Below are 23,401 nucleotides of genomic sequence, written 5' to 3'. Positions count from 1 at the left end.
AGAGTTTGGTTCCAATGGGGCCTAGTGATGGCACCAATCCACTCGATGTCAAGTTGGTTATAAGGCATATCTCATTTTGAGAAGGCACAGGTTTAAACCGCGGAAAACCAGGTTCTTTACATTGTATGTCAATGGGTCTTGTGTATATTCTGTCACTAACTATTAACCCACTAACAAGGTCTAGTGTATAACACCTGGCCCGTTTAGGGGCTAAAACTGCATCACCGGCACAAAAAATTAAAAAACTTGGTAAAGGTAGGATTTGATCCATAATTTCTGTTAGAGAATAAAAACTTATTCAAAAACCTCGCCCAAGTGGTCTAGTGTTCGCTCCTTGTTGCCCCATTATTTGATTAAATTAAATTTCAACAGAATGTATGGATGGGATTATGTCCACTTGATCGAAAAGGCTCTCATAATTTCCCAAAAGACCAGCGAGAGATCTTAGCGAGTCAGTTGGCATTTGGCACCTTCCACCACCAAGTACAGAGTGCAGGGTTTGTTGAGACAGATGGGGTCCCTATGGCTCCCTTACTTTTCTGCCATGTGAAAGTTGATCGCTCACATAACATCCTCCTCGCCCAATTACCAGTGGAATTTGGGCATTTGTGCACTAAGGAGAAAATAGGGTTGGCCTTACAATATAATAATTCATGGTTCTTAAGCTTGGCAAGTCGAGGTGGAACTTGTTTTCTTCCTCATTCATTGGTTTTCGAACTTGGGAAAGCAAAGTGGACATTTTCCATTTTCAATTCAATCTGCTATGGTGCTCTTGATTTACTCAATGAAAGTGTGATCATTTGATCACTATCCTTTCATGCTTAAGCTGTTTTTCTGGTCCCACATAACAGTTCTTTAATTGATTATTATGGAAAACTTATGTATATTCCAAGTGAGAGTCTTGGTCTGATATTGAAACAAGCAATGTGGGTTATGTTTCCTGATCAATTGCACAATGGTTCCTGACGAAGGAAGATTTCGCCCGACCTCATAATTACGCAGTACGCGGCAAAGGCAACAGTTCAGAACAATAGCGTGCCTAAGGCATGAGCACCAAAGGGAGGAACTAGGAGCCCGAACTCCCTACCAGCAGTCCGAACTCCCTACTAGGAGCCTGAACTCCCTACTAGGAGACCGAACTCCCTACAAGGAGCCCGAACTCTCCCTTAGGCCCCAAGCCTCACACAAGGCAATGACCCGAACTAGCCCACCCCACGACAGTTCGGGACACTCCCCTATCCGAACTCAAGACTTCACCTCGCCCACCACTCCAGCACTCCACCTCCAGGATGCCAAAACCGAACAACCGTACCATTACTGACATCGAGGAAGTCCGTATCCAGCGGCGGTGCACCTAACTGACTCGGGATCTGATGCTTGACAGCCGCATTTCAAACGGCCAATTGCCACCACCACCTGCCACCACCATCTCCAGTTACAGAGATGGCTCCGACAAGAAGCAGTGGCAGTTCTATCCCAACAGAAGGGATGACACCCGAACTGGCAGAAGCACAGAAGTAATCATACCCGACCTGACAAAAGCCTCAGAGTGAGTGCGCGAAGTGGTTATAAAAGGCCCCCTACCCACCAAGAACAAGGTATGTGAACTTTGCGCCATCTGATTTTATCTTGCCTTTAAGAGAATACTAACTTAAGTTTTGGAGCAATCTCACCAGGTTCCCCTGGAGTTCCTTCATCTTCTCCGTTTCAGATTTCCTATAGCATTCAGAGGAAAGACCGTTGACAGGTAGGACTGGCCGGATTGCGTTCCATCAGTTCCACTCTAAAAAATGTTGCTGCAACAAATTTCATCATGTCTGGGCCCAGTAATGCATTTACTAGATAGGTTAGGCAATGATAAGAGTCAAAGGGGGTTGTTTTATTTTGTCCAATCAAAAATCAATTCAAATATCCAGTAAAGAGTAAAGACCCTGCAATGGTGATTCAGCAGTTGGAAGAGTTCTCCTTGATTCCTCATGTTCATTCTTTCTAATAAATAAATCATTTAAATATTTGTTGAAGACCCTAATGTGACCATTCACTAAGAAGTCAATCTTCAAGCTTCTCCTTTCTAACCAGCAATCATTTAAACATCTACAGAAGAAGATTCTAACGTGGTGATTGGCTTAGAAGGTCTTCTCACACTTTTGGGAAAATCTTTTAAAAACTCTAGAGCCATACTCGTGTCACTGAGCAATTGGAGCACAGGAAAGGTTTGTATCTTTATTGCACCACTTATCTGGTTTCATATTGAAAAAGGAGATTTAGCCTTACACAATGAGGAATATTGATTCAACTCCAAGGACCACATCTTTACTTTCTTTTCTTCTCATCTGTAGGGCTATAAAGCAGAGGATGTATGTGAAGGGCTTGGCTTTTTAAAGGAAAGAATGGTATGACAAAGAATGTAAAGAACTTTTCATGATCTAAGTGACCAGCATTTTCCCACAAGATTCCAGTTAAAGACCCTCAAGAATCTTTAGCAAATTCTATCATCAGTCTTTATGGGTCCATCTGGATCAGGATGACCCTTATCCAATCCAGTTGCCTGTTGACCCATCTATGGCTGACACTTGGCGCATTAGTGGGTCGGCAATGCACCGCCATTGGAAGGGTCCAGAATTGATATCCCTGTCTATGACTTCAAGTGAAACTGAGCAAATCACCATAACTACAAAATGCATGAGTTGCCCTTTCTCTTCTAGTGATTTTGCAATGGTTTCTTAGGATTAGTGTCAATCTATAGGGTGGGGTTAACTTCTGACTTACCAAAATTTGGGCTTCTAAAATAAGCACTTATTCAGATTTATTTCCTAAACGCAAATAAGTATTTATTGGTGTGGTTCCAGCCAAAAATAAGTGCTTATTTTTAAGCACTCTCAAACTTAGGCTGAGTTAAATTGAGTTCCAATCGGATTATTGCATACATTGAACTGCTGCAACTGGTGTTCATAGTTTAACAATGGGCCAAATGTTCAATGGTGACATCAAATGTGTTATAAATATATCAATAAAAGCATGAAAATAAGAATGCATAGAAAATCAATATAGAAAAAAAAATGGTGGGATTATTATTGGTTCAAACTGCACTAATGATAAATTGTTTTACACTTTGTGCCCCAAGCCCAGATAACGGAGGTAGGTTGTGTAAGGTTGGAAGCTGACATAACCCTTCACCCATCCAATATAGATGTATTAATCATCATTAGTTAACTAAAGAATCATTTAGGGGATTTCTGAATGTCTTTTTTTTTTTTGTTTTTGTTTGTTTTTGAAATTACCACATCATCATAAAAATAAACATATTTTTGAATTATGTTTTTGTTTTGAAAAGCAAAGACAAATTTGTTTTGTTTCATTTTGAAATAATTGAAGTGATGGTTTCAAAACAAAAAACAAAGTTTTTCAAATGACTTGTTGGAAAACAAGATTCTTTAAACCAGAAATTCTAGAGTACATTAATTAATTCCCGTTTTCAATTTCGGAAATGAAACACATATGCAACCAAGAATATGTTTTCTGTGTTTTTATTTTAAGAACCAATCTATTTTTAAATTAGATGGTTTTAATTTGTTTTTAAATTTTACATTAAGAAAAAAATAATTTACATTAACAAAAACCCTTTAACTTATAAGTTTAAAATATAAATTAATGAAAAAATCTATATTACCGGAAATGCATGATATAAGAATAAGACTTTAAAAATCACCCTCCTGGGAATTTGATAAATAACCACATGATCGATTACCATTTTTATGATACAGGTTGATTGGATACAAGCTTTTGATCATAGTTGAACCCATAAACTAATATGTGGAAATGATAAAATATAGTAATTAAATGGTCATCCGATTATTTGACCAAATAAACCAAACGGTTAATTTCTGAGAGGAAGGGCGGTCGGTTCACTTTTAATTTGTGGGTGGAGAGGTGGCACATGGCACAACCCAATGGCACTGAATCTCATGGACTACAGAAATTCAGGTAAGAATGACAAATTTTGTTTTCTTTTTTTCTTTTTGTGTGTCTTTTAACTGTTTATAAAAGAAGAGATAACACCTTTAAGGTACTCATAGTTATTTATAACTGTTTATAAAAGAATTTACACCCTTTCGGTCTTATGAGGACTGAATTCGAATTCATAAAGAATTCACTTTTCATGCAAAAAGAATATAGAGAGACTAAGCAATGAAAGAGGCACAAACCTTGACAAGTTGAGTTCCGACGTCTCAATCGTGCGCATTCCCTTCAGAATTCAGATTCCTCACTTTTTTATCCTTCCATTCCATCTTTAGCCGTGTGGAATCAAAAAATATTTATATTTACATAGGAAAAATCTACAATATGGTATCTAAAGAATTTTGATAAATACCACTCAATTGATTAATTTCATTTCGGTATCCAAAGGGTTTTCGGATATGATGTCATTTCGGTAGCATAAAAGAACACTGATATTTATTTAACTGTAAAGAAAAGACTTTTGGTGGGCATGCCGGAGTGGTTATCGAGCATGACTAGAAATCATGTGGGCTCTGCCCGCGCAGGTCCGAATCTTCCGCCCACGTTTAATTTTCTTTCTACCAAAATGATCTTTTGCAAATTGCAGGCGGCTTGGTTGCGTAAAAGAGCTTGATTTTGATATGAATGTCATCATATATTCTTCTTCCAATTTTTTATTTTATATAATTTGCTTCTTGGTTTTTTTGCTTGGAAGGTTCATTGATCATCCATACAAACTGTATGTGGATGTGTTTCAATCTCCTTGTAGTTGCAGAAAGTCGTTTTGTTTTTTGGTGAACTTCGAAAGGAGCTTTTTCTCTAAGGAATATCATCTTTTCTACTTTGTTTCTTGGAAGAAACAATTATTAACAGAAGCTTTTAGAGATCAAGGGCTCCAACTATCTTGCAGATCTACATCACCTTGTCTTTTATAGGCCAAATGTAGCTAATTGCTCACTACCAAAAACTTGAAAGACTTGTAAAGTTTAAGGTAGGCCGGTCCCTATGGACCCAATTTCAGAAAAGGGTCGAATTTGAACCATGTTGGCTTAACTCTAAAAGGTTGGAAGTATCGGGCCGGGCTTTACTTCGCTCCTAACCATGGATGGATGAAAGCGTCCGGCCACCTCTTGATTTTCATATCTAAAACTTAAACCCCTAATCTCTAACACTAAGCCCTAGAACAAACACGTAAAATGCAGTTGGTCGGATGCATATCCTCCAACCGGGTAGAAGCCAAATATTTCTCCAAGTTTCAATATTCTTCCTTAACAATTTTATATATCGACCGATTCAAAGGGGCAATGCTTCCCGATTCTTATAGTTCCGTGTGTGGATATGCTCATATGCCCTTATGATATTAAGCTTTGAACATCCACATATTCCTTACGCTTAATTTGGGAAGAACGTATAATATACAAGATTTGGAAATATGTATACGAATTTTATATTGTACATATTTATATTTGCACTTTTACCAAACCGTACTTTAATTTTTACTACTTCACATATCAATTGTTTTAAAAAGCAATACATATCGCAATCCGGATGAGCTGGAGACAAAATCTGGCTGAACTATCTATCATGGTGGAACACGCCAGTGCTCACTGTAGACTCTGAGACCCAGCTGTACTGAACACTCCCATGTTCAACCCCTTCGTATCATACAATAAGGTATTGAAATAATTTAAACCTAGTGTAAACCAACAATAATTGTAACCAAAGCCCAGTTCTTTTTTTTTTCAAAAAATATGTGGTTTATAGTGGGTCAAATCAAATCTTCTCTAAAATTGAAAAAAAAAAAAGAAGAACAACTAAAATCACATCTCAAATGGAAGACATACAGAATTAGAAGCAAGCAGAATTGAGCTGTATATCATATACCAATCTTGGGGCTACATTCAGCCGCAGGAATGATTTGGGTCCCAAAAATCAAGATTAGCTGGGGCCAAAAAGAAATAAAATCAGATTGAGATGTGAATATATAACTATTAGTTAAAATGCACTGATTACTGATTTGGATATTGGATGGTTGGGAAGACAAAATTCTAATAAATTAAGTTCAAAAAGAGATGGACAGCGTCAAGGTGTTCCCACTTCCAACCATGAAATAATAATAACCAGTCTAGCTGTGTGGATCAACCAAAGTAAACCATGTCCAGGAATTGTAGGACATCAGACCCATCAGTACATTTGTTGGAATTTGAAAGAAAATTAAATTGGAGTTGCAAAAAGAAGGTAGATGATAGGAATGAGATGACCGGTTAGAGCTTCTGCGTCCTTACCAATAACAGAGCAGGCCACCAATTTATGGTTCATGTTTGGTGCGAAACGTAGGCTTTCCTCCTTTTGATTAATTATCACCACCGACCCCCATGATATTGACTCTCTCTCTCTCTCTCTCTCTTTCAAAAATCAGAGCTACATTTGTTTACATTTTTTTACTGCTACTTTTGGTAAGCATTCAGTGCCCTCATTTAAGCATTGCTGAGGCATAAAATTAATAAGGGTTTGCTAGCTTTGCTTTAGTTAAGTCTTCCATGATGAATGAAGGAAATATTCACAGAATATTCGATCTTAAGCAAATGACACGTGGCAAAGTCATGCCACACTTGTCATTGCTTAATTGCTCGACCGTCTTACTCACCTCCCTCTCTTCCCTCTCCCCCTCCACCATTCTGTTACTGTTTGTTCTGAGGTTTCAGATACTGTTACAGATAAACTCGCCTTCCTTTCAAGAATAAAGAGGTGGGCTCACTCAACCACAAAATTAAGTCGATAAGGCTCACCACAAGTCCCATAAGCATCTCTCTCTCTCTCTCCAAACACCCCTTGCTTTTCTTCTTGGGTGGTACTACTTTGTTTGAAAGCGGTCCCATGAGGAATTGACTGATAGAAGGCAGCTCAAATAGAGTAGAGGCCTGCTCACGTTGAGAGTCGTCAGACCCATTTCTCAGCTATGGAGCATACTCAAACGAGTATGAGCAACACCGGCCCTCAGTGTGTAGAGATAGACATGGAGGTGCACAAGGTTGTTCCACCTCCACCTAGAAGTACGTTCCAGAAGCTGAAGAACAGGCTCAAGGAGACCCTCTTCCCTGACGACCCTCTGCGCCAATTCAAAGGCCAACCTCTGAAGAAGAAATGGATTCTTGGTGCTCAATACATCTTTCCCATCCTCCAATGGGGCCCTAACTATAATCTCAAGCTTCTCAAGTCAGACATCATTTCAGGTCTTACCATTGCAAGCTTAGCCATTCCACAGGTAGCACCCAAATCTTCAGATTAACTGCTCCTTTTGATTGTTTTCTGAAGAATATATAGCTTGATGCCCATTCTGAGTTTTTTCTGTTCTTCAGGGGATCAGTTATGCTAAGTTGGCCAATCTGCCTCCCATCATAGGACTTTGTAAGTAATTCTCTTCTGCTGCAGTAGCCCTCTATCACCTAAAGCTCAATGCAGTGTAATTTATGCTGTGTTATATTGTATGTATACTTGTATGTGCACTGGTTGTGTAGACTCTAGCTTTGTGCCTCCACTTGTGTATGCTGTGCTTGGGAGCTCCAGGGATCTGGCAGTAGGCCCTGTTTCCATTGCTTCCCTGATTCTAGGATCTATGTTAAGGGAAGAAGTATCTCCTGCCCAAGAGCCTCTTCTGTTTCTTCAACTGGCTTTCACTTCAACCTTTTTTGCTGGTATCTTCCAAGCTTCCTTGGGAATTTTAAGGTGACAATTCCTTTTCTTTCTTTCTATTCTATTCTCTTTTTTTTTTATCGTTTGGCTCTTCCCAAGATTTTTGCTCTTTACATTAAGCATAAATGCTCAAGTGCTTTCTGAATTGTCACTGGCTTGATTGATTTCTGGCAGGCTTGGTTTCATAATTGACTTTCTCTCAAAAGCCATCCTTATTGGTTTCATGGCTGGTGCTGCAATTATAGTTTCTCTGCAACAGCTCAAGAGCCTTCTTGGGATTGTGCATTTCACCAACCAAATGGGCATAGTACCTGTTATGAGCTCTGTTTTCCACAGAACAGATGAGGTACTTGTTCCTCTTCTCCCTTTCATGGACCCTATAATCATCATCAAGCAAACAAGAAGATTTTAGCCAAATAATTAGAAAACCAGGAAGATTTGATTATGGGTTTCCATTAATTCCCTGTTTGGTTTTTTTATTATAATCTTGGTTTGTGTTGTTGTTTTGGTGGTATGAGCACAGTGGTCATGGCAAACCATACTCATGGGCTTCTGCTTCCTTGTGTTGCTTCTCTTGGCCAGACACGTTGTAGGTTTTATTCCTCCTAACTATTAACTTCTGTCTGCATGCATAGAACGTTCTGTTTCTTCTTTCTTTTATTTTATTCTTTTCAAAATGACATGTATGCCCCTCCATTATTTCTGAAACGGATTTGATTTCAGTTCACATGATGAATATTGTTGAGAAAACAAAAAAAAAGTTCACATGATGAATATTGAATCACATAAGGTCTGTATTGGAGTAAGTACTAGCTCCATCTACTCCATGCCACGTGGCACACGATCCTTGACCGGCTGGTTGATCAGAGAATCTCATCTCCAATTATGGTACCGCGATACGTCCTTGGAATGAGAGGCTTATCAAATAGTGGGCCTCTTGGACTTCATGGGCTTTATCCCCCTCGAAAAACTAACCATGGTTGATGGATGGACCAGGGGTTGTTGGATTGGAATCAGGTTTTGTCGTTCATACGACGAAATAAATGTTAGTACACTCCTTTGTGTTTCCCGAGGAAGAAAAGATTCCAATACAAGGATATGTGACAAAAGTCTGAGCCTTTACAGAACTGTAGGGCTGTAGGCCCATGGACCATCCAATCATGGTCCACAAATTCTAAATAAATAAAAGGCTTCAAATTGTCAGATCCAGACCCAAATGAAAAATCAGATGGCAAACCGGGTCAGATGTGGTTTTATGGATCACCAAGGCCCGAATAGTTGAATGCATAATCCGGGTCAGCCATACAGTGGGCCCATCTTTAATGGGTGGAGACCGGAGACGCTTTAGATCAATCAGATATTCTCTGTTTTTAGAGGACCATCGTCCATCGATCTCATCACATCTCGTCTTATCTTCTTATATGGTGCAGAACTTGAGAAAACCAAAGCTGTTTTGGGTATCAGCTGGAGCCCCACTTACCTCAGTGATCCTCTCCACCCTGCTGGTTTTCGCATTCAAAGCTCAAAATCATGGAATCGGCATCGTAAATTCTGGGGCCCACAATTCTCATTTTTTATTTTCTTTATTTTTATTTTTATTTTATTATCATATACTTTTTTCTCTGGTGAATTTCGTAGATTGGGAAATTACAAGAAGGTCTGAATCCTCTCTCATGGAATATGCTTAGCTTTCAGAGAAGTCATCTGGGCCTGGTAGTAAGAACCGGGCTCATCACTGGCATTATTTCACTTACAGTGAGTTCTCTTTTCTAGTTTTCTTTCGTCCCAACAATCCTTCCCGATTTATTAATTAAGAGAAGTAAAATTTGAAAATTAAATATTACTTGCAAACGCTAGAAGGAGGGCTTGAACCTCCGACCTTGTGGTTAACAGCCACACGCTCTAACCAACTGAGCTATTCCAGCAATTATTATTTAACTAACGTAATTTAAATATTAATATAGTATATCACTGAGATGCACGTGCACCGCGATTCAGACAATGTGAGCCCAAAATTTCATGAGCCCCAACGAAGCACGTTGTCCGTGCAGCGTAGTCGGGGCAAAAGTCAAGAGTGTAGGAGATCCGGACTCCTCACTCCTCAGGCTCTCAGCTGCTTGCTAGAATTGCTTCCAAACCACGTAGCTTCTTACACTAGACAGGCGTTGCTGATATTTTGAACAGGAAGGTATAGCAGTAGGACGAACATTCGCTGCTATCAGGGATTACCAGGTCGACGGAAACAAGGAGATGATGGCAATCGGGTTGATGAACATAGTTGGCTCCTGTACTTCTTGCTACATTACTACAGGTGCCGCCCATTAATGAACTCCCTTTTGAGCCTTCTCCATACCATGGTCCATAGCTAGACTCCTTCCAGAAGTTCGATATCTGGGTTTCTGATGCAACTTTGGCTGGGTTTCAGGTGCTTTCTCTCGGTCAGCTGTTAATCACAATGCAGGGGCAAAGACTGCAGTATCCAACATAGTGATGGCTGTGACTGTAATGGTGACTCTCCTCTTTCTCATGCCTCTCTTCTGCTACACACCTAATGTAGTTCTGGGTGCCATCATTATCACCGCAGTTGTTGGCCTCATCGATGTCCCTGCAGCCTATCTTGTCTGGAAGATCGATAAATTCGATTTCTTTGTGTTGGTATCTGCTTTCCTAGGTGTCATCTTCATCTCTGCCCAGGGAGGCCTGGCCATTGCAGTAAGTCTGTTTGTTATAATGCTTCAACAGTTTTTCTTTGCAGATAACGTCTAAGATTCATTTAATGGGTAGGAGATGTGTATCTGGAGCATTCACATGGCATGCCTGTAAGACAAGTATGATCTTTTAATTGCAGGTAGGGATCTCAATTTTCAAGATATTGTTACAGATCACTAGGCCCAAAACAGTGATGCTGGGAAATATTCCCGGGACGGATATCTATCGCAATCTCCATCACTACAAGGAAGCCAGAAGGATCCCAGGCTTTCTCATACTGAGCATTGAAGCTCCAGTGAATTTTGCTAATACCACTTACCTCAATGAAAGGTTTTCACCTGTTTCAAAATGCAGATCCTGTTCAATTCAATAATTAGGGTGGCAAAGGGCTGACTCAGGTTGAGCTGGACCTCGAATCACACACACCCAGAAGAAACAACAGGTTCAGTCAGTCAGCCAGTTGGGTCAAGGATTTGCAGCCCTAATTGAATGAAAAGGTTCTTCCTAGGGAAATTCAATGATGATGCTGACCTCTCCTGACACTTCATCTTCTTCCACAGGATCTCGAGATGGATAGAAGAATATGAAGTAGAAGAAGAAGTTGCAAAGCAATCTAACCTTCATTATGTTATCCTAGACATGTCAGGTAATTAACTAATTTCTTCTAAAAAAAATATTTGTTATTTCAGTTAACTTTCTTAATCAGATAAATAATTCTAGTCATCAGAAAATGACCCTCTATGTTGCCATTAATACAAACTTGTATCAAACAGAATTCGAATCATTTGATCATGATTTAGCATAACTGCACAATAAGTAGTGTCATCAGATCTGCTGGATTTTTTCTTAAATTTCAACATGATCTGGAAAAGTCCTACGCACTACTACAATTTTGGTGCTAAACAGCCGAGATGATGAACCATCGACTTTCAACAGATTCATTTATTTCTGAGTGGTGGGCACCCATGAAGTGATAATTGCATAGTGTATGTGATAAACCACATGATAACTACCAGATAGCTAGTGTTAATGTCTTTGTCAACTGCAGTATTGTCAATATATTCGTTTTGAATTCTGGAAATCCAGCCTTTAGGTAATATGTGGTTGGTGGGGGATTTAGTTGCTTCCTAACATCTGTTCATTACCTATTTGGAGGCCATGTTCTATACTCTATTTGGTATCAAGTGTATCTCTGTTTGTCAATAGAAATAAAATATATATATATATATATATATATATATATTAGTTTTCAGCTTCAATCACAGAAGTGAATGTCATAATACCAATAATATATTTATCTTATGCTCATTTTTCAGCTGTAAGTGCCATAGATACAAGTGGATTGTCATTCATAAAGGATTTGAAGAAGGCCATGGAGAAGCGAGGTCTCGAGGCAAGTCAATTAGGAACGTACTTAACTAGAATTTTCTTCATTTCATTCACTGTATGATTACTAATACTATAATGGGGTCGTTGGCATCACAGCTTGTGTTGGTGAATCCTTTGGGTGAGGTGATGGAGAAATTGCAGAGAGCAAATAAAGCCCACGAGTTCATGGCCATGGATTCTCTCTTCTTGACAGTTGGAGAGGCTGTCGCTTCACTCTCGTTCACAGTGAAGGGGCGGACATCAAGCAATAATGTATAATTATGAAAAAGATTGAAGGGGGAAATAGTCATCATTTTTAATTCCTTTCAACTGAATGTTTCAAGGAATGACTCTTTGAGTTATATTTAGTAGCTGTTTGAGTTTGGTTTCTATCATAATCGACCTGAAGCTTGAGTTATACCAGCATATCTTTTATTCAAAATTGAAGAACTTGAAAAATAAAAAAAAATAAAACTATTGCTTCTAGGCAGCCCAGTGCATGAGCCTCCTGCCATTGCGAGGTCTGAGAAGGGACAGATGTACGCTAAGGCCCGCCTTCTTAGAACAACATATTCTATGTCTACAAATCAAATCCTGAAAATGAGAAGGTTCAAAACACTATTATTAGGAATAAATACTTAAAACCCCCCTTTGTGATACACCTCCCTCCATTTTTACCCTAACCCTTAAACCAAATTTGTCAGAATTGAACCAGACACGGAGCCATTTTGGTCACTGGGTCAAAGGTTAAACGGTCGAATGATCCAATTTGACCAAATTAACTCGCTTAAATAAAAATACAGAAAACAAAAATTAAAAAAAAATAGTAAACAATTTCATATCACCTTTCAATTCTATTTTATATCAGAATAAAAAAGAACTATAAGTATTTTAGATTGTAACAGGTAATAACACATGTTGAATTGTATCGTTGTATGATTATTGCTAATGCCAAAGCTGGTCATTTTTGTTTTGCATTAGGTTTCCTTTGCACTTCCGCTTTATTATGTCATATTTGTTTTTTTCTTCCATTGAAACAACCTATTTATAGGCCTACGTTTCTCCTTTCGAACTACTTCAAAGTGCAAACTACCTTCTAAATTATGATTTCTTTCAAACCAATCCACTTCACAAGTCGTAGTACTACAAGTGGTTAATTAGGTAGAAGTATCTTTACGAAACAGTTGGATCGGATCCTTATCATTTGGGAATTGGGACAAGATAGGTAGAGTCGTGGTCCGATTAGTATTTGCTCCAAAAATCAGAACAAGAACCCATCACCATCAGGGGTGCAACTTGGGTTGGCGCAAGTTAACATTTTACACTGTTTTGTCTTGGATTTCAGATCAGGCCATTCAAATTTTTGACAAAAGCCCAATCCGCGCCCATCCAATTTGCACCCCTAGAACCTAGTAACAAAACAACACTAGGGACATCAAAATTCTTCTTTTTTTTTTTTTTGCTACCCATCCTCAGCACATAAGAAGAAAATGCACCAACCATACATGTTGAGGACATGGGATAAAAAACTTTGATCAATCAAAAGTCCCATGAATTTCAATGAATACCAATTAATTGGTTACCACTTTTATAATACGGGTTGATTGACCTAAGATTTTAGAGTTTAATTACGTGCATTCGTTAACATTAAATATATGTTCTATATCTCAACTACATCACATTAAGTTTGCTTACTTTTCATTAATTTATGTTTCCTAAAATATATTTATCATTACATTCAACTAATCACTTCTTTTGTTGCACAATACAGCGAATGCAGCATAAATTTTCCAAGTTTTTAATAATTATATGAAGGGGCAAATTAACCAATGCTATGGACCAAATCTTACTTCAAGTGCCGAATGTGAAAAAGGAAAAAGAGAACCCCCACTTCCCAATTCCCAAACAAATAAAAACATACAACAGCAGTTAGGCCAGACAACAGAAAACCTCACCTACCTCTGATATTACAAAGTTTATTTGTCCTGGAAAGCCTTGAGACAGGTTCGAAAGTTAAAAGCGATGACCTACTTGACAACATCTATGCACTTAGAATTTTCACTAGAAAAGGTCACAATAATCAGGAAAAAATCCCATTATTACAATATGACAAAAATAACTAAAAAGAAAGTATCAATAGAGTTGTTAGACTCTTTGATATTATCCTTCCATTCATTTATCTTCTAATTCAAGAATAAAAGCTAAACTATCTAGCTCCCAAAGTTAATCAGGTTGAAGAGGTTTAAAATCCGACCAGTCTTCAAGTTTTGCTTCACTGGTTGAAGTCATGCATGTTCTGAGATGGAAAAACCAAGAACAGGACATGATGACAAGTTATTCCCAACATTGTCTTTACCTACCAAATCATTATATTACTTGTTCACGGATTCCACTACAAGGTCCCCAAACTTGTAAGAAATCTGAGATTAGAAGATCCCATATAAGAAGGTCGTCATTTGCATCAAAATCCATTAGAAAATTTGAAGGATCATCTGCTTGCCAACTTGAAGATGATGGGTTCTCAGCACGGCCAATAGTCTCCCCACTTCCTTGGGGCACTTCAGTTGTGGCATTTTGCATAGCTTTCACCTCTCCAGATTCACTGAGTTCTTTGCGTTGCCCCTCAACCTTCGATCCCTTGATCATACATGTTTCCCCCACATCATATTTTCCAGTAAAATAACCATCAATTTGTTGAATTCCACAGCTAGAGACTTGCAGGAAATTTGGGTTTAGAGGATCTGACATGAGAAGACTGTCTATATTGAAATCCAGTACTGGAAAATCATCAAAAGGATCATCTACTTGTTGAGTTGAAGAGGATGGGTTCTTAACCTTACCAGTAGTCTCCATAGTTATCTCATTCATCCGATTTCCTTCTTTTCCTTCTATCTGCTGTGGAAGAACAACCTTGTTCCACCTTATGTCTTTAGTGGAAATAACATCAGGATTTTTTACCATCACTGGGGGCTCTTGAAAGATGAAATTCTTCACAGGCTTCTCCTTCTCAGATTCGCCGGTTCGTTTATTTAGCCTCTCAACTTGCAATATTCTCTTGATCAAATTGTTATTCCAGTGGTTCTTGATTTCATTATCTGTTCGACCAGGTAGTCTTCCTGCTATAAGCGACCATCTGCAAAACCAAAATGTTTTTAGATTGCTGTTTCCTTATTCTTTCCATGTAAACTTGGTTTTCCACATAGTATAACATCATGGTTGAAGTAAATTCATTTTCTTAATTGTACTAATCAACTAACTTAGGAGACCATCCTAATTTAATGCATCGAACTTATGAAGGAAATGATTTGGTATATACCTGTAGGTATACATATCTATATCTGTTTATACTACTATTAAAAGTGTGAATGAGGTCTAGATTCTAGATTTTTCTTTATTAAATTCATTCCTTTTGGCTCTCATTATCTCCTATATTTAGGGTATTAATTTTCATTCCCTCTCACTATCATTAAATCCTATATTTATGATACATTAAATTAAATAAATGAGCTTTAAGGTACATTAAATTACGTCATACATTTAAGGTATTAACTCTCATTCCACTTCATTCAATTCCCTCTTATTAAGGCATTAATTCTCATTTTTTTCTCATTAAATACTTTATTTAAAGTGCTTTTGTTTCTCATCAAAAAATATTTAATGGGTTCTTATGGAGATGTTAAAATTATTATTTTTATCTAAAATTTCCCACATGCAATGCATATATAAATACACACATAATGCACATGCATATGTTTTCTTTTTTTTAATGCCTGAAAGACACATGCGTATGTATGTATGTATGTATGTATGTATGTATGTTTCTCTCCCTTTCTTTGTAAATAATTTAATTTTAAGATGGCATATTGGATTCAAATTAGATCTGAATATTTGACAAGTTTCATATTTTATCATCCAACTCCAAGCCCAAAAAAAATTTAGTAAGGGGTTTTCATTAGAGATGCAACATAGTTAACACACTAAGATATCTATGTGCGTTTCACAACAAGAGTGAGATGACGTTAGAAAATGAAATGGTTATCTTCAAGCTCACCAAAAAGAAGAAAAATGTTGGGATTCATTTATGAGTAGTGTATGAAGAGAGACTCACATTGTAAGTTAGGGAATGAGGGGTGCATGAGACTTATATACAAGAGTGGCCCATAACCCAATATAGCTTAAGCTTTTGAGTTGTAAGTGGTATCTCTTGTGTAAAAGTCCTACGTGCATGCACGTGTAGGAGTCCTTTGGTTTTTGCAACCCCCTTCAATGCACAATAAAAAAAAACTAGGGATAAGGCAATGGACATGGCATTGAACAAACTAGAATGGCAAAAGTGGGTTCATGCCGGCTGACTACATATAGTTGGGACAAGGCTTAGATGATGGTGATGATGAAGAGACTCTAGAGGATATCACACAATTGTAAAAGATGAGAACGAGTTGGGCAGTTGAACATATCAAACTAGATCGATGGCCATCTATGATCTTGAATACCTTGATTTCTTCAACATCAAATGCATATAGGAGGCAATCCCTTATGGTGGTTAACTTTTCTTGTTCATAATATTATTGGATTCAATCTGTCAATTCCATGTGTCTTAGAATTTTGAGGGGATGAACATATCTTAAGATTTTCCTTTTCAAGGGGAGCAAAGTCCTTTAGGCTGCATTTGGAAACGATGCAAATAAATGTGAATGCAAATATGTAGAGTGTAAAACCATTCATATAAATTGCAAAATTAGGTTAGTTTTGCACTGACAATTTTATCTTCTTACCAAACAGACTTTTAGCTGTAATGATGCAAACATGAATTCCAATAAAACATATGCTTTTTTTATCAAAAGCCCACTTGAATGCAAATTTACTTTTTTTTTATTGATGTACTTTTATGTCTTATTATCAATGTAAATATGCATATTGGTCTGTCATTTGTCAATGCATAAATGTAATGTTGCCAAACACAGGTAAAAATGAACCAGGGTGCAAATTTACCTTGAACCGGGATTTACACTCCATTTGCATCGTTTCCAAACACAGCCCTAGAGAAACTGTTCACAAACAAGCTTCGGTCGTTTCTTGTTAGCAACAGCTCAAGTGTTTTATTCTTCAGTTCTTCATCAAGATGAGAAGTTATACTGACCACAGAAAGAAGTTATTCAAACTGTTCTATCATCTTTGATAGAATAGATAGCCCCTATATCTTAGTTTATTTATTTACTACTAGAGCATAACTAAAGGATGAAAGGATAAGGCTTATTAAGAATAAAGGATTTTTTTAAACTTCACATAGAATTGTAGAGAATTCCATTACTGTGTAATTTTAGAAAATAAAAAGGTCATGGAGTCTGGTTTATCATATTCCCCATTCTCTTCACCCTGGTTTCTAAAACACTGACTATTGCTCCATGCAACGTATATATATATATATATATATATATATATACTTGTCATAGAACGACGTTGTTAGTATAGATTGGGATGTCTCCTCTCAATATTCTGGGTATTGCAGAGAGAGAGAGAGACCTGTTACTAAGAAGCCTATGCATTCTGATGATCAAAGTCGTCTTCATCACTAGAAAATTTGCATCTCTTAATACCAGGTCTGAGGTAATTCAACCAGCGGAGCCTGCAACTCCTCGCGCTTCGATTTAATCCAACAAAACCCACCTTTGGATTTCCATTAGCATTTAATATAACGATTGATGAGTTATGGAAGAACTAGCTAGGTAGCAGTATAAATTAATCAACTTAATTAATTACACCCTACAAACCTGCTTGTCTACTGATATCACTCCATTTCCTCTTGCCTTCACCACGCTTCTGAATGCCATTGAGAAGTAATTGATCCTCCATCTCAGACCAAGCTCCTTTCTTCACTCCTACTTTATTCTCCTCTTCACATGGTCTCCTGCTCCATTGTTGTTCCACAGCTGGAAGACATTGCATCCTCTCTCTCTCTCTCTCTTTTCCATTGCCGACAACTCTGCTAGTTTAATTACAGTGACCGACTCTAAGAGATGAATATATAAATCTAGAGACGATACCAAACTAAATAATGCATGTGATGGGAACCAGCATTTTGGGCTTCTCGGGGTTTTTATTAGTTCATCACTATCCATATTTGGTTAAGAGCTGACTGGCCTTTTTTAAGTTATTATCAGTGTTTGTGTTTCCCTCATCACATCAACATCGACCAAGGAGTCAACAAGTCAACCAGCAGTTCGGATTGGGATTAGAATTTAGAAGTTGGCTTCTAACAACAACAACCATGAAGATTTAAAAATGAAGATTAGATCACATCATTTTATCTGAATGAGAAAACACTCAAGGCAGTCGGCCTTCGGGCTGAGCTAGTATTATTCGGTTAAAACTGAATAAAAAATTTTATGATTTATTTAGTTTGTATTTGAAATCGGAATTAGAATCCTTCAGGATTGGAATTGGATTAATCTATTATCAGAATCGAAATTGATCAATTGGAACGAATCTCATTCCCAAGGAAAGGGGAGGGGGAGGGATTGAGGGAATGGCCATTCCCTCTAATGCGGCAATGCCATTCTACCAGAAATGGGAATGGGAATGATATTTCAATTCTGCCCAATTAAAGAATTAGAATTAGAATGGATCATTCGGATTCTTATTCCAAACTTCTATTTCCACAAACTAAATAGGTCCTTAATTAGTTTTTCTGTTTGAATATTTTTGTTCGGTCAATCTGGGTTTAAAATATTTTCAGCCTTTAAATTTGAAATTAAGGTTAATCAAAATAATGAATATAATGAAATTTGGTGTTAACCAAAATAATGAAATTCAGTTTTTAGTTCAATTTTTTCTTTTAAAAATTTGGTTTTAAATTATCTAATATCATTTTTAATCGAATAAACCGAATGTTCAATCCTACATAGGTTTGATTATACATGCAACTCGTGTTAACTCAGTTTGAGTTAGTGTCACATGCAATTCTTTTTTTTTTTTGATAATTAATATATAATTGTCACATGCAATTAAAGAAAATTAAAATAAAAGGTCAAATATTGAATGATGGACCATTGTATCGCGATTACTAATTGATCACATGGAATTGAAGAAAAACGAGAAAAAATATACTGAGTTTCTGTAACAGAGTGGTCGAGGTTCAAGGTATGGATACTTCCGAAACAAGTACCGAGAATTACTTTCTTGTTTTTTATTACTTTGGTTTGAAAATTTAATGATGATGATGTCACGTTAATTACAAACATCAAATTATTAAGACAATAAAAAACTCTAATGATCTAGCCTATCGATGATCCTGAATCGATATATATTATGAAAATGCTGACCGGTATGTTGCTATTAATACAAAGTTGTATCAAATAGAATTTGATCACGATTCTAATATGATGGATACATGTGATCGATGCTTACTTTTTAATGTTTTATTTTTTATTTTTATTTTAGAATTGTTAGGGCATTGGGAAAGAGATAGATCTGAGACTTTTTAAATATTTAAAAAAATCTGTGTACCGGTATATGTAGGGCTGTCAATTGGGCCGGATTTGGTCCAATTTAATCCAGTCTAATATGAATCTATTATAGATGGATCAGATCTGATTCAATTGGATGAATATTTTTTACCATTTTGGACATGTCTAATTCAATGTCTGAACTCGGGACAGTCCAATTTGTTCAATTTGGTTCTAATTTAGATTGGTTCTGACCCAAACTTAGTCCATTGGCACATGTATTTCTATCTTCTATTAATGGACCAAGCACCCCAAGCCAATATAAATCCATTTGATATGGGCCAGGTCCAATCCAATCCAATAAATCCTTTGGACCAAGAAATCTGGATTGGTCCAGTTTAATGTCTTATTGGTCCATCCAATCCATCAAAATTGAATTTCATTTATGCGGGATCCAACCAAAAACTTGTCCATTGAACACCCCTAATAATACTCCTGATAATTTAATCTTTGGTATTAATAAATAGATTAGTTTTATGGCTAAAAAGTTGGTTCTCACTTCTCACCTTCAACCATAAAGTGGACGTCAATAAAACTAATAATGTATTTATCTCTCAAGGCTGAGTTTGGAAAGAGTACTACATTACTACAATACATACAAAATATAAGGTTTTGCACTCTACATACACTACAAGAAAAATGACATTTAAAAGTCCCTAAAACTGCTGCTAGAGACTTTACTGACAGTCGGCAAACTGTCGCTAAAAGAACTGTTGCTAAGACGTTCTAACGCAGTTTTCACAGCTGCCGGTATAAATTTTAAACTGCCGCTAAAAACCTTTTAGCGGCAGTTGCGTACTGATTCGGCTGTCGCTAAAAGGTTTTTAGCGGCATCCATGAACTTCTTTAGCGGCGGTCACGACTGCCACTAAAATATATTTCTCCATGCTTTCATAGTCCTATATTGTTTGGGTTAAAATGAACATTCAGCATTCCTTTCCAGTCCAGTCCAAGTATTCTTTACTCTTTAGACCTTTCCAAAACTCATGTCTATCCATTTAAAGTTGTTAAAACACCACCAAACACGTTTAGAATCTTGAAAAAAACATTAATTATTTCAAAGGAAAAGATGCATTTACTTCTGATCACTGATCACCAAAACCTCTATAAAATTAAGAATATTCTGACCATTTAACATCCCAAATTCTACTATTTAACCTCCCAAGCAATTCTCACCAAAACCTCAATAAAATTAATAACCATTCAACGTCTAAATTTAATTTAGAAAATTTGATATGAAAAGTTAATTTTTTTCAAAAATAACAGCAGCACCATGCCCATTCAAACTTTATATTTGTTAGTTATTTTAACACCCTAGAAAAGGATGTCAGAGCAAGTGGCACATAGTAAGAGCATAAAAGCGTGAGTAAACAACCCAATAATGAAGAGTAGTTTATATGATTAAACAAAAAATTCACCTCTACAGTAGAGAAGACCCATACTGAGCTCCACTCTTTGTATTAATGTAAACAAGAAGGGCTCTTGCATCCTATTGGAAAATCCACCAGTTTATAACACTTGAGCAAAGACACTATTAACCCCATTTTAATGTAGCAATCCATTTTGAGATGGAAATGATGAGACTGGTTCTGCAATTACTAACCCGGAGAGGCTGTCTAATATTAAGGCATTGCTCTGTAATGTACTGAAGGGTAACAATAAAACCAGGGGGACCAAGACTGCAGTTTCTCTTGGGGTGACCCACACTGAGAGAAGGCTTCACCAGATGATGTTCGCCGATCGGGATTATGAACGGTTAGATGATCATGCCTTTGATGAGAAGCAAAGGCCTAATGTCACTGTTGTCAATTGGTATGGCAACTGGCAAGGATTATTCAGTTGTCACAATTTGGGGCAAGGATAGGCCAAAGCTTCTCTATGACACAGCCTGCACCTTGACTGATAAGCAATATGTGGTTTTCCATGCAAATGTTGATGCAGAACAACCAGAAGCTTATCAGTATCTCATACTCTCATAGGGTCATGGTTTTGCCCATACATAGTTACATATCAAGCTGCAAAAAGGGTAAAACAACAAAGATGCAGGAGGCTCTGGGCTGCTTGGGTCTGACCAGGATGAGGATCACGCACTATGACTTTAGCACCCGAAATCTATATTATAGCAGCAAGGCATAAATCAACTTAAGGTAAGAACGAAATAATTTCACAAAGCTGTAACTCAATCTCAACGTCATGAACAAATAAACAGGAAGGTAGCGATTAAAAGACCAAAACTAGCCCTACAATAATAATATATATTACAAGAGGCTTATTTATCCCATGTTTACTAGAAATAGTGTTAAGTAGTTTTCTTTTTGTTCTTCCTGATAGCACCAGAATAACTTAATATGATGAGATTCTGAATATTGCTCCCATTTGGCAGCTTCCTGGCTATCTGATAAGTCTGAGTTTGCAGGTTAGGCTGTGTTTGGTAAGAGTGCAAACACAAATATGTTCAATGCAAATATATTCAGTTCATGATAAATTTTGTATTCATCACAACCAAATACGAGTCTCAAGATCGGAATAACCTTGGAGTGCAAAATCTTGTTCCCAAATCCCAATACCTATTAATATTTTGGGGGATTGATGGATTCTGAACAAGCCTTGCAAGTCAGATGAAAATCCTTGTGAACATAGAATTTCTAGGAATTCTGGCTTCTTTTTGACATTAGGGCTAGATAGGTGAGTTTATATGGTCAACCTGACCTTTCATGGTTAAGCCCATTTGAGAACCAAAGAAGCAGTTCTCAATTGCCCTGTCAGCTGTCACCAAATTCGGATAGAAAAATCCACCCTCCCTAGTGGCTTTATGGGCGTCTTGGATGCTTTTCTGCTTTCATTGGTCTGATTAATTAGGTGGACAAGTATAAGGGAGTGGATGAAAAGATTTCGGCATTTGGATGAAATGATAAGCTAGCTAGTATCAGACATTGATTTACATATTAGTTATATATAATAAGTAATTAACCTACGTAAGATTGTTCTTGCTATGAAGGATAGAAACTTAGATTACCTCACAATCAACTGAAAAAGAAAGTCATCTAGAGGCAATGTATCAAATTCGTGAGAATGCCAAAATACTTGGGAGCTATAGCCCTTTCTATGAAGAAAAAGGCTACGTACAGCTGACGGTTGTGCAATGCAGCTACACCTTGGTTTTCAAAACGTCTTTTAGGTAAATGTCTCATGGTTGTTTTCTCTGAATTTTCTTCTCACGGAGATTGAAGCTGGAGCTCCGCACAACTGACAGAGTTGGATTGCTATCAGATGTCACTCGAGTCTTCCGAGAGAATGGCTTGGCAGTCACAAGGGCAGAAGTGACAACCAGAGCAGGGAAGGCCATCAATACCTTCTATGTTCGTGATGCAGCAGGAAATCCCGTTGATGCCAAGACAATTGATTCAATCAGACAAGTGATTGGCCAGACAATTCTCCAAGTGAGAGGCTGCTCCGAGAACACGATATCTCCTTCTCAGGAATCCCCGACCAGGACTGAGAGAGAGACAACTGGGAGAGGAGAAAGACAGAGAAAGCGGGAAGGAAGATGCGCGGGGGAGGAAAAGGTCATCCCACGCCTTTTCTGTAGCAGCAGTCGACGGGTCTTTAGTGGCGGTTTTAATCTACTGCCGTAAAACAATACATTTCTAGCGGCAGTCGCCCTACTGTCACCTCAAAAACTGCCGCTATAGGTTATATTTTTTTTGTAGTCGTATTTATATTTGTACTCCTTTCAATCTGAACCTAAGGCTGTGTTTGGTTGCAGTACAAATTTATTTGTACTATTACAAATGCATGAGTGTAAATGAAACAAATGCAAATTCTCCTTTAATTTTGTTTTGGATTTTACTTTATTCCGCTTCATGTCTTAATTCACTTCATTTGTTCTGCAATCAAACAAAATAAACAAAAATAGGTCAGCATTTACACTCAAATCATTTGCACTGCCATAGTGTTGCAGCAGTGCAAATTTATTTGTATTGCAACCAAACACAGCCCAAAGTACATTTTTTCAGCTATGTAAATGCTATAGATTCCGGTGAGTGTGATCATAAAGGATTTAAAAATATCATGGAGATGCAAGGTCTCAATAAAAGTAGGGATCAGTGGATCACCTCTTCACCTGG

The 23,401-nt window shown here is 37.4% G+C and overlaps 1 protein-coding gene and 1 non-coding gene across 2 annotated transcripts; one reads left to right on the top strand and one right to left on the bottom strand.

The window, feature by feature from the left end:
• Window positions 1-6,335: 6,335 nt before the first annotated feature.
• On the top strand, window positions 6,336-12,187 carry AST91 (sulfate transporter 91). Its single transcript, XM_088941691.1, has 13 exons — window positions 6,336-7,264; window positions 7,359-7,407; window positions 7,518-7,725; window positions 7,867-8,038; window positions 8,216-8,281; window positions 9,123-9,236; window positions 9,331-9,447; window positions 9,877-10,003; window positions 10,118-10,404; window positions 10,541-10,731; window positions 10,962-11,047; window positions 11,718-11,794; window positions 11,887-12,187. The coding sequence occupies exons 1-13, from the start codon at window positions 6,959-6,961 to the stop codon at window positions 12,046-12,048; spliced, it is 1,962 nt and encodes a 653-aa protein (XP_088797817.1). The 5' UTR covers window positions 6,336-6,958; the 3' UTR covers window positions 12,049-12,187.
• TRNAN-GUU (transfer RNA asparagine (anticodon GUU)) lies at window positions 9,544-9,617 on the bottom strand. The gene has a single exon. It is a non-coding gene; the product is annotated as a tRNA-Asn (tRNA).
• Window positions 12,188-23,401: the final 11,214 nt, after the last annotated feature.

This window comes from Nelumbo lutea, chromosome 4 (genome assembly GCF_056320005.1).
Source record: "Nelumbo lutea isolate HS-2025 chromosome 4, American lotus-T2T, whole genome shotgun sequence".
Classification (NCBI taxonomy): domain Eukaryota; kingdom Viridiplantae; phylum Streptophyta; class Magnoliopsida; order Proteales; family Nelumbonaceae; genus Nelumbo; species Nelumbo lutea.
The sequence above is the reverse complement of the archived record's forward strand: the minus strand, read 5'-3'. Positions and strand labels throughout refer to the sequence as shown.